Source organism: Protopterus annectens, chromosome 6.part0 (genome assembly GCF_019279795.1).
Source record: "Protopterus annectens isolate FY-2018-M chromosome 6.part0, PAN1.0, whole genome shotgun sequence".
Lineage (NCBI taxonomy): Eukaryota > Metazoa > Chordata > Ceratodontiformes > Protopteridae > Protopterus > Protopterus annectens.
The window spans coordinates 500929078-500941797 of record NC_056737.1 but is presented as its reverse complement, the minus strand read 5'-3'; the positions used below and the strand labels follow the sequence as shown (position 1 = coordinate 500941797).

Genomic DNA, 12720 nt, shown 5'->3' with positions numbered 1-12720 from the left:
TAATTGTAACAGAGTGCATTTTTTGCATTACACTATTATGACTGCCATTTAAATAGAATGATTGTGACCAGATTGTTTACTTTATTGTACTTCTCTTTCCAATATGAAGGCTGCAGATGTTTTCTGGTGTGAATAAAATACTGCATTCAGATAATTTCAATTAAATGAAATGTTAAAAAATAAGTTATAGCTGACTTTAATTCAGATTGCAGGACTTCGATAAGATTTCCACTTGCAGCTCCAAACCAAAATGCCTATAAAACATTAAGCTACACAGTTTTTTATATATATATATATATATATATATATATATATATATATATATATATATGAATATCCGTTTACTTTTGCCACATTTTATAAGGTATTTTTTCAGTAACATTTATGAATGTGCCACATTCACAGATACCATTGTATCAGTTCTCTTACACTGAGTCTTGTGTGTGTGTGTGTGTGTGTGTGTGTGTGTGTGTGTGTGTGTGTGTGTGTGTGTGTGTGTGAGAGAGAGTTCTAGCAATTTCCTACAGAAAACACACAAATGTTGCAATAATTATTCTGTGTGATTCTTTAAATGTAATTGCTTACTAGGATGATCTTTTTTCTCACCTTACAGGTCTTGTAGAAATTTGCCTGATGCACCCCCTTGATGTAGTGAAAACCAGGTAAGGTTCTGCTTCAGCATGTTTTATTGATACTGGAATGTATCCAGGTTGGGAGCTATCTGTAAATTTAATGCCAGGGCTTGTCAAAAAAGGATAACTTCATTGCCATAATGACACATCAGTGTAATGACTTTTTTAACTGTACAGTAATATGACAGCAAGAACTTTAAGCTGCATGACATGTTCTGTAACTAGAGGTCAGTTGAAGGTAATTCTTTTTTAGCACATATACAGAACTTGAAAGTACAAGAATCTTGTGCTTTTGTGTGGCATGTAAGGCACAGTAAAGTATTATAACATACCATACCTTTCAAATAATCGACTGAGATGGACACTTACTTTAATATATGATAAATATAAACATTGTCTTCATACTACTACCAAGTTAAAATTTTGAAAATGTTGCTGTGTAAAACAATGTACAGATGAAATGATGATACAAGAATTTGGCTTAACTTACAATTTCTGTTCATTTTTTTCTGATTCTTGACTATGTTATAAGCTATTTGAGTCTGAGGAAGCAGACTCTGTTGCCCTGTTTGCCACCTCCCTGTGTCATTCATTCTTCTGTAAAAGTTGTCAGATGCATATATTGCTTATTTCTGTCACCCTGTCTCCTGACCCACTCTCTCTCTCCTGACCCACAGCTCAACAATTTTGTTTTTGCCCCATCAAACCTGATGCAGCACCCCAAACTGCCTTGTATTGGAATCTTCTCTTCCTATGGGGAATTCCTAATGTATAACTACAATTATTGATTGTCATACATTACTGCTGAGCATTTTTATGTGCACCTTATGTTGCTGACCCTCATGGGTTTGAGCTGCAGCATGCATTGCACACTATGCTTATCCATTCATGCATCTTGAGCAACTAATTTCACAATTTCAAACTTGTATCCACATTGTTTACTGCTGAACCTTGCTACCATGGGAGCCTCCACCACAAGGGTCATTTACATTGTGTGATTCAAATACCCTTGCAACTGTCTCTCCCTGGCCCTACACAGATATCCATAAGCTGGAATCAGGACTTACTTCCATCTCCCTTGACTGGCTCCTTTCTGCTTCAGGCCCACTACTGTCACATGAGCTGTGTGAACTACTGTATGGGCATCATCCCTTAATATGTCATTATATCCATGCATCCCAAATGCAGCAAATATTTATAAATGACATTATGATTTATCGATAAGTTGTACAATATTGGATATATCCAGGAAGAATGTTTACTCTTCAGGTATACTTTCTTTGCATTATTTATATATTTATTTAATCATTACAGAAGGTTTCGAAAATTTTGCTTAATTTTAATCTCGTATAATGTTTCATTGTAAGTAGTTCATTGGATAGCACACTATGAAAAGATCAGAAAGCTGTGGGTTCTATTCCAACTTCAAGTACTTGGGAGTTTATTTTCCATTACTGTTACTAAACTGCAGCATGGGGTAGAGTACTACACTTTGGAGTATGCCTTCCTTTGAATGGAATGTTGAAGCAAGATTTCATCTGTCTGAGCTGATGGCAGTACAGGTGGATATAAATCCCATAACACTTATCAAAAAGAGCAGGTGTGCTTTATTACGAATCACATCATCATCTTAGTTTCATCAAAACATAATAAACAATAGAATCTACATAAAACAGGCAACATTCAAGCATTCCCAATCTTTTTTTTTTTGCACTACAAACACCTAATTCTTGTAGCAATGTTAACTATATCCCATTTCTTATTATGCAATAATTCCTTGCATATGACTTCTGAAAGTTATAGTCTCCATATAAAACCATAATCAACTTTTTATTTTCTATTGCCTCCCTCTCCCAAAATTGCCTTTGTTGTTTCCAGAAATTGTACATCTCAAGTAAGACGGCATGTGTAAATGTTCTACTGTGTCCCCCCCCACACCAAAAAAAGATAGTTCCTCTCCTACTGCTTGTATAAAACTGAGACTTTGATGTGTGATTTATTTATCAGAATTCTCTGTAATCGCATACCCAGTTCCCATATTCTTCCTAACCTTTCTTTTCTTTATAGCATTGATTGCATCACCTTTTAACCCCCTCCATAGTTCAGTATAATAATATTTTCCAGTAATGTATTCATACCATTGCATTGTTTTCTCAAATATTTTCCTCATCTCCAATTTGTGCATTAAGCATTTTTCCCCTTACCACCACCACCACCACTACTGTCTCCTCCCCTTCTTATCAATATCCTTTTTCTGCTTTCCAGCATTGTTTTTCCAGAAATCCTCATATTTGTCCACAGCAGTCTCCCTAACTTTGATGTTCAGCTGTTACTATTTTAATATCCAAAGCAGGTGCTAGGTATACTACATTTAACAAACCTAATACACCCCTTTTCCTCTTATTAAACAGAACTTCCCTCTGTATTGGATTTAATCTAAGACCCTACATTGCATTTAAGTAATATTCTAAAAACTGTTATTCCTTTCCCCACTGGAAATTCATATACTCCCCCCTCCAACAAGCTAACTTCCCTGAATCAATATGGAATAAATAAACTTTTATTTTTTTTGGAACGGCAACCTAAAAGCTTTCCAAACCTGAGGGATATAGTTTATTTTTGTCTGGGTTTCTTCCCATTTCATTTCTACGTTTTCTTGTATTGAAATTGAACCCCCATTACCGGAATAATATTTTTAGCAGAAGAGATTCCTTCTGAATTTACAATATCCCCGTATCATCTTCATTTTGCCTTACTCTGTAACAGTCTTACATATCCTAATTGTTTTTGACAATTTTGTTACTTCCTTTGTTCATTCTCTATTTTTAACAACTGCAATCAAATCAATTGCTCAGTATAACAATGAATGTAGCTCCATTTCTCCTTTATATAAAGCATTTGCACCTACTGTTTCATTGTTAATTTGAATATGAACTGTCAAGGCATTAACAAAAACACAAAAATAATGTGATCATTGTGTGTCCCAGATGTATTCTTCCATTTTAATTCTCTCATGTTTTTCTCCATTAACTAATATCCTATACATATATAGCATACCTCCTGCAGAAACTATATTACTTTTTACCTTAAATGATAAGCTTCTTGGACTGGCCACATCTGCTCAAAATGTGTATTATTAAATTCTTTCATTATAGTACATATTATCATCGCACATGCCATTTATCCATTATCAACATTTCCTTTTCCTCATAATGCTATAATGCCCCTTCATTCATCATCTTTCTATAAAACCATTAAACTTTTTTGCAGTATTTGCATCCCATTTGTATAATTGACATTCAAGTTAACCTTTCCCCCTTCCTTCCACAAATATGTAATTATCCCTTTGTATATTTCCTTGTCTTTCAGACCATTTTCTAAAAATTCCATTATAACCCTTCAAAACATATTTTTTCATGTATTTCTATACCCTTATAAAAACTGTATCCCAAAACCATCTTTAAGCTTATACTAAACATCTTATTTTCATATGAGATGTAACATTCACCTGTCTATCTGAAATGGATTTTGTATATTCTTTTCCTAACTGCAACTATAAGTCAAGTTGACACAGAATGCTCTTGCAGTGTAGTTAACACATCTTTGAATAATTTTGATACTTGAGGAACATATAAATGAAGCAGTCAAAAGACAGAATGTTTGAACAGGCAGGATGCTAGTACAAACCTGACTTGGAAGGAGCTCAAATGTCATGATTTCATCAGGTCTGGTAACAAAAACTGAACACTGATCATAGATAACAAGCCACCTCTGATTTGTTTTATAAAGTGAATATTTGTAAATACATCATAGGGTAGTATGGGCTTATGATACTGACAAAATGCACTTCATTCTTGCTTTCATTATGAGATTGTATGGCAGATTGTACCATATTGCCTCCTGTAACAGCTATGCAATAGAATGAACAGCATCTTATTTATAATAAACTGACAGTGCATCTGAAACTTCAGAGTACAAGTTGTTCAAGTAAAGTCTACAGTCTAACACCATCTTTACCTGGAGCACTATAACTTCCTTTCATAAATTGCCATTTCCAATTCTTCCAATTGCACTTCCCTTTCTATATGTACATCATGCATCTTCATCAGATTCCAAACCATTCTCATTGCTTTGATCCTTTCCACATGCATTTCATTCACATAGTTTACAACAATGTTCATTACCTTCCTGATTTCTAAAAAAACTTTACTTCTGTTTTTATCTCTTTCATATTTCCTTCCTCAATCTTAACTTGCATACTTAAAAGGGTATTGTCTTTTTTTCTTGCAGAAAACATTTTTTGCCTTGTCAACATATGGGTGGCCTAATGGTTAAGGTGTTTGTCTTACAAACACAAGGTGCAGGGTTTAAGTCTCACAAGGGACAATTGACTAGGCTTACAATGGCTCACAAGGGCAGTTAGCCTAGTACTAACCTATGAACCTATATATCTCCTTTTTATCTTTTATATAGCTAACATTATTTCCTTCTATATATGCTTCTCCCTTTTACTCCTATGCCACTTTCTTTCTACCATTAGATACACTGATTTACATTTTTCTTCATGATTCTTCTATTCTGTCCTGTTTGTATAAAGTGGCGCAAACCATTGTTCTCCTCAAACAATTTGTTTTTGCTTTTTTTGTTATATTCAGGTTACTATTCATTTTAGTATATCCTAATTGCTTTACTATCTCTAATAATTTGATCATTGTTCTCTAAACTCCATTTTGTTGTATGATCTAAAAAACTAATTAGTTCTGTTTATGGATTAATTTGTTTAATTCCACAGAAAACAGCAGAAAATCTATTTTTACTTTCAAAGTAAGTCTAGTGTAAGTGCAACCTCATTCTTTTCCTACACTTAATTGTACTAAATTCATCACTTTCTTGCCTTTTTATATTGCTGGTTATTTTCTTCTTTCATAAGTTCATAAATTCAGCCACAATGTTCAGGTCTAATGGCCATCAAGGAACATGGATTTCTCAAAAAATGATTTATAGACTTTGTTACTGGTTTAAAAGTGTCCTTATCCAGATCGAGATTTTATTCCATAGTTTGGTGGTTTTGACTCTAACATATGAATTATTAGTACTAGACCTTCCTAATTTTTAACACCTTTATTGACTTACCACTTAACACATAGGCAACAAACATTTATATTAAAGAAAACAAACCATCTTAACATATTCACACTTGCAAACATTATACATCGCAAACATGTGTTATACAATGATCATCAATCCAATATTAAAATAAATTGCTCAACTCCTGCCTTCCCTTAAACCTCATTCCTTTTCAAAAACATTATTTTGCATGCATTATTCCCACAATTTCCTTTTTTTTTCCTATGTAGTTTGCTCCTACCCTTTGCTAAAGATCCCACTTCCTGTTTTTTTTATGTCTGTTACAGTATTCACTATTTTATATACAGATGGTTTAGACTTTGTTTTCCATTTCTAGTAATTGCTTTTTTATTGACAGCCACCAGAAGTAAACTTAACAAGGCCAAACTATGTCTCAGCAATTTAGATCCTGTATCCCAGCTCAAAAATAGTAATTTCCTTAGTTACATCCATTTGCTCATCTACTATTTTTGACTGACTACTCCACCAACCTACTACACTCTCAAAAGTAATGTTACCAGTTACCTCTTTCTTCCCCATCATATCTCCAACATCTGCCATCTACCTGAAGAAAATCTTTTGGAGTCTGTTTCGGTTATAAACATACCTATGCAAATGCTTCCAAGCAAAAATCCTAAAACTTCTAGCCTTTGTTGCATATTTGGGAGGCATGCATGTATCCTCCCATTTTTTCCTTGTGAATTGTTTACCTAATCTCAATCCCCAAATCTTTTTTAACCTCCTCTGATTGATTCCTATAGTTATCATGCAGTATTTTATATGCGCTACTAACTGTGCCTTTTTTAACAGCAGTTTCTTTTCTAGATTCATGTAAAAAACTCTACCAGAACAGGTCTTTCACTTAAGAGTCCCCTGTCCCTTTCTGTTTGCCTATACTCTGATAATAGTCCCTGATAGGGAAGGCAGTCTCTACCCTGCAGTCTAAATGTTCTATTGGCCTCTTCCCATTCTGTTAAGTTCCCTCTCTAGTAATTTGCTCCTGATACCTTGCTTCCTGTGCCAGTTTTCTCCCACAAATTCAAGCCCCCTTTTTGCCTATTCTTTATACCCTATTTGCAGTCATCCCTATTGGCAAAATGTCCTTTCTCCATTCTTCTGCTGACTTAGTTCTTAGAATACTTTCTGCTACTTCATGAATGTAATATTTTTTTTATTTCTCCAAATCTTTTGGGTTTCTAATACTATGACAGGAATGGACCCCATTCCTAAGTCAGAGTATGAATAAAGTTCATGAAATTAGCATTGTTTCAATCTTTGATGTCAGCTATAATTGCTCTTCGCAGCACCTGCAGTCTGCCGAGTAATGACTCCTTCTGCAATTTGAATGGGGTTACATGGATTGGTAACATACCTAAATACAATTGTAAATTCTTTTTCATAAGACCCATTGCTCCTACTAATATTGGACCTGTCTGGGTATCTTTCTTGCACATTGCTCTCGTTTCTGCCTGCAGATCCTGATATTTTATGACTTTGTGTCTCTCTGTACATAAGACACTGTAGTCACTGGGTGTAGCGATTTCAGTGATCAATGCTACTTTTGTCTTCTTTTCTTGGACCACTATATCCGGTTTTCTAGCATCTATCTTTTGAGCTGTTGGTAATGGGTGATCCCATGTGATATAAACATCATCATTTTTCTATTATGCTTTCTGGCTCATGTTTCCACTGTTTTTCAGCCACTTCAGTACTATAATGTTTGCACAAACCCCAGTGCAGCAGTCTCGCCACATTATTATGCCTTTCTGTCTACAGTCCTTCTGCCATTAGTATGTCACAACCAGCAACAAGGTGTGTGACTGTTTCCAATTTAGTTTTACAAAACCTACATTTGTCTGTTTCTCCCACATGTTCAATGGATGTTGTAAACCAGCATGTACATAGCCTACTATCTTGGGCTGCCAATATTAACCTTTCATCTCTTGGTTTGAATTTGCCACTCCTTAACCATTCCTGCATTCATTCCTGATCAATATGAGGTTCTTCCAGACGTTTTCTATACTTGCAAGTATATTTATGCTTTTTCCACATTTCTTGCCTTCTCATCTGGTCCTTCATCTTATAGTCTTTCTTTTGTTTTTGGCAAATTCAGTTGCTGCCTGATTTTTATCTACTTTTGGTTTGATTTCCATTCCTGCTTGACGCAGATATGATTCTGTTAAATTAAGCAGAGAAGTCATCTTAGATTTATTATCCTCATGTTTCAAAACACAATTGCAGATCTATACATGTAATCAATTACAAGGAGGCCCATACCTCGTATGGAATGGGGAATATATAAGCTTGGTATACACTGATTTTTGTAAATCATTTGGTGAGCATGAAACATCCTTCTTGTTTTCCTAAATAATCTATGCAACATGTTTTGGGGCCAGTCAATCAGTTAGGACAGGAAGAGAAAATTGGTTTATAGCTTGTATGTTGTTCCTAGATGTCAACACTGTTTTCATAATTCATTTAAGTCTTCTCAAGTATTCCTTACTAAGTTTTATTCACATTTGTTCATGTTTTATTGTTGATTCTTCATCAATTCCCAAATATGTATACACTCCCTCTTGCTCTTTTATATTACTTTCTTCTCCCAAATTGATGTTTTCCTGGTGCCGCAGTTTTCCTGCTTTAAAGGTTGCTTTTGCACACTTATCAAGACCAAATGACATTCTTATATCATCTGAAATAGTTTTGACAACTTGCAGCTGTGCTTTCAGTTCCTCATCTGATGAGCTATACAGTTTTAAATCATCGACAAAGAAAAGATGAGAAATCTTTAAATTTTTTTGTTTTCTAGGAGCCAAATTGTAGCTATGGCCTAAGCTGTTAAGTAAACAGCTTAATGGTTTAATGGCAAGGCAGAATAGCGACGGTGACAGAGAGTCACCCTGGATTATCCCCCTTTGAATTTTTATCCCTGGGATAATAATCTGTCCTTTATCATGGCTTAATTGCAAAGTGGTTTGCCACTTTTTCATGGTCACTGTAATGTAGTTGATCAGTGTGGGGTGTATCTTATAGATTTGTAAGCACTCTTTTATCCATGAATGTGGGACACTGTCAAATGCTGTTTTATAGTCAGTCCATGCCGTACTTAAATTCTTCCCCTTTTTACAGTTTTCCAGTATGACTTTATTTAACAACAGAAAGGCTCATCCAGACACTGCTACACTTTGCTGTGAAGGAAAGGTTAGTTTGCTGTTTTTTTTTGTATTTCTGTATTGCCTTTCTATATTTTGAATACTGTAGTTTGTTTTCTTTACCTTGTGTTTTGCTTGCATTCTGTTTTAACAGCATATTAAAACTTCAAAAGAGACCACAGCTCTCTCTGTTCTGAGTCAGGCAGAATTTTTCCCTCCCTCCCACCCATTTAAGTTGTCTTGTTAAATACCACTGTCTTTCTAGTTGCCCGCCTCTTATGTTAATCTGACCATATATCTCATTTCTCTCTACTTTCACTGGCTTATGTGAGTAATCACAAAACCATCACTTTTGAAATCCCACCCCTTCAATTACTTAAATTTATTGGCCATCCTACAGTATTTCATAGTACCAAAATACAAAAGTAACCACCCCTTTCAGTCCATCTTGCTGTTTTAAAAATAGTAACTCTCCACTAAACCTTAACTTTTTAAACAGGTAAAACTCAAGTTACCTACTTTCATATCTAACTTCTCTAGTGCACACTGCAGAGTGCATTCTTTTCAATCTTACCTTTAAGCATCCTTGTTACTAATACCTAAAAAGATCATCTCTACTTGACTCCAAGTAGACTTTTCTCTATCTGTTAAACCTAGCACTTGCTCCTACAGTACTTATTACCTTGATACGGCACTCTTATAGATAGCACCCCAAAAGGCAACCCCCATTTCTCGGTCACCCACATCCCCGGAATCTCTTTTAAAGTTTTTGTCTAGTCCTTCTAGCATGTCGAGGGATCAGTTGCTAGTGTCCTCTCCTGCTCAGCTGGTGAACCTGGGAATATTGAGGCAATGTTACAATTGCCTCATGTACCTGAACAACCCTCTCCTCCTCCCACAAAACACAAATACATGCGAGAGATGCAACTATATGGCCAAACTGGAGGCTGAGCTCTCTCAACATAGGACTGGCAAGACCAGTCAGGAGGAGAAGGTTACCACACACACTATAGACCCAGTCTCACATAGTACCATCACAACCTCAAATCATACACATAAACACACAAAGACATACTCGTGGCTCTGATCAAAAATCTACCAAAACAGCAGAGGCCACCAAAGCAGACACCCAAACAACCACCACCTCAGAACACAACACCTGCAACACATAGACCTCACAGTCAGAGTGTCAAACAGTCACAGCCCTTAAGGCCAAACACAATGCCAGACACACTAGTCATTGGTGACTCCATAGTCAGACACACTGGCGTCCGCTCACCAGACTGAGTAAGGAGAAGGTCACAGTAAGCTGCCTGTCGGGCGCTAGAATCCGCCACATAACGCAAGCACTCAGGTCTCTCAACAGCAGGTACAAATACGACTCAGTCATTGTCCACGCTGGTGTAAGCGACCTGAGGCGTACCTCCTTGGACTACATGAAAAGAGACATTAAGGAGCTCTCTGATTATGTAGCCCAGGCAGGTATGACCCTGACCTTGAGCAGTATCCTACCTTCACCAAGAATGATGCCACAATACAGAGATAAGATGATCAGCTTTAACAATTGGCTTAAACTCTGGTGTCATTCAAAGGGGATCCAATGTCTGTCTGCCTGGGATGACATGCTGGACAAGCCACGCTGCTTCAAGGGGCGGCTTGCACCTGTCACCCTGGGATTCCGGATATTGGCAAAGGCTCTTGCCACCCCATAGTGCCTTTTTAGGCAAGGCTCAAATTCTAAACCTACCACCCTAGAACACAAAAAGGAAAAAACTAAGGGTAATGCTGCTCAATGCCAGAAGTCTAAATCTCAAAATGCACGCACTCGAGGCCCTTCTCAGTATGGAGAACATCGATGTCTGTGCAGTGACAGAAACCTGGTTCAAGGCTCCTGAGAGCACCCCAGCACTATCAGGTTTTACCTCTTATCATGCGTTCCGGCCCCAAAATCCGGACAATACCAAGAAAGGAGGGCTATCCATATTCATCAAAGACACCCACACCTCAAGACTGGTGGCAGCGACGATGCATCGGAGACCATCCAGGTGCAATTAACCATAGGCAAGACTGCTCTGCAAATTGTAGCATGTTACAGGCCACCCTCACAAACTCAGGAACCTCACATGGCCTTCCTGAAAACACTAGAGGGATAAATGTATCACCAAACACCATCATACTAGGTGACTTCAATTACCCTAATATAGACTGGGAACACTACTCAAGCCCAAACACCCTAGCCCAAAAGTTCCTGGAATTCATAAACTCAAATGCCATGGAACAACTAGTCACCATCCCCACAAGAGGAGAAAACATACTTGATCTCATCATCACGAACATGGGAGCACAATGTTCAACACCGGAAGTATACCCCTCACTGGTGAGATCAGATCACAAACTAATCTCGCTGGAGGTCCTCATCCCACCCCACCTGAAATAAAAAGACCACAGTAAAGAACTTCTCGAAGCCGACTTCACACTTCTAAAGACTAGTGTGGTCTCCTTTAAGGCCCCGAGCCGGGAAAACAGTACTCAAGCCGCTGAATCACTTACAAATGCCTTCTACCAGCACCTGCAGGACTGCATGGATAAGGCAATCCCAAGCAAAACAAAGACTCTTTGTACCAAAGGCAAGCGTCCAGTCTGGTGGACCCCAGCCATAAACAAACTCTACAACAAAAGGAGGAAGCTACTACAAGATAGAGCAAAATCCTTAAAAGGTAAGACACCCTTGATCACTATAAGTAAAAACTAAGAGCTCTCATAAAATCATCCAAAGCAAATTTTGAGAGAAAAATAGCTAAAGACTCAAAAGACAATCATAAGGCCTTCTTTAGCTATGTTAGAAACCTGGGAGGAAACTCCCAGATATGCTCAGAACTAGTTCAAAATGATGTGAAGATTACTGATCCTACAGACATTGCCAACATACTGGCTGACAGGTTCAGTGCAAACTTCTCCCCTCCCCAAAGGAGAGATATCTATACCAAGCGATTGCAGCCCCCAAACATCTCCAACGCCCAAGTGAGAACTGCTCTCTCCAAAGCAAAAAACACAGCATCCATGGGACCTGATGGTGTCCCCGGCTGTGTGCTCCACGAACTCAAGAGGAATTAAACCCACAGCTAGGACAGCTGTTTAATCATAGTCTCACCTCTGGATAGGTACCCAGGAGTGGCGCACTGCAACTGTGGTCCCACTTCACAAAGGCGGTGCCTCCACCGACCCTGGAAATTACCGGCCCATTAGCTTGACAAGCCTTATCTGCAAAGCCATGGAGAGGATCATAATGGACCTCATAAATAAAGACATAGGGAATTTGCAGACTTTGGATCCATCCCAGTTTGGCTTTGTCAAAGGCAGATCATGCCTTCTAAACTTGGTTGACTTTTGAAACAGTCACCAAAGCCATTGATGAGGGAAAGGCAGTCCATACAGCCTACCTCGATCTGGCGAAGGCCTTGATACAATACCCCACTCGGGTATCATTGAAAAACTCATCAGCTTAAATGTTAACCCATACATCACAAGATGGGTTGCAAACTGGCTGAGTGACAGAACCCACAGGGTCAGAGTTGCTGGCGCCATGTCAGACTCAAAGCCTGTCACAAGTGGTGTACCACAGGGCTCAGTCCTGGGCCCACTCTTGTTTGGCATCTACTTTTCCGAAGTACAAGCAAACACAGGAGGGTTATGGCTGACAAAGTTTGCAGATGACTGCAAACTGAAGCCATAGTAGAAAACACATCTGACACAGATATCCTTCAGAAGAGTCTCACAGAAACGGATAACTGGTGCCAGAGCCATGGCCT

The 12720-nt window shown here is 37.9% G+C and overlaps 1 protein-coding gene across 1 annotated transcript in view; it reads left to right on the top strand.

Moving 5' to 3' along the window:
- The first annotated feature begins 601 nt into the window (after positions 1–601).
- The window catches only part of SLC25A21 (solute carrier family 25 member 21), a 2418593-nt gene continuing 2406474 nt past the window's right edge, over positions 602–12720 (top strand). Inside the window, exon 1 of the mRNA XM_044074218.1 lies at positions 602–662. Coding sequence (XP_043930153.1) covers positions 634–662 — 29 coding nt within the window. The 5' untranslated portion in view covers positions 602–633. The remainder of the gene's footprint in view (positions 663–12720) is intronic.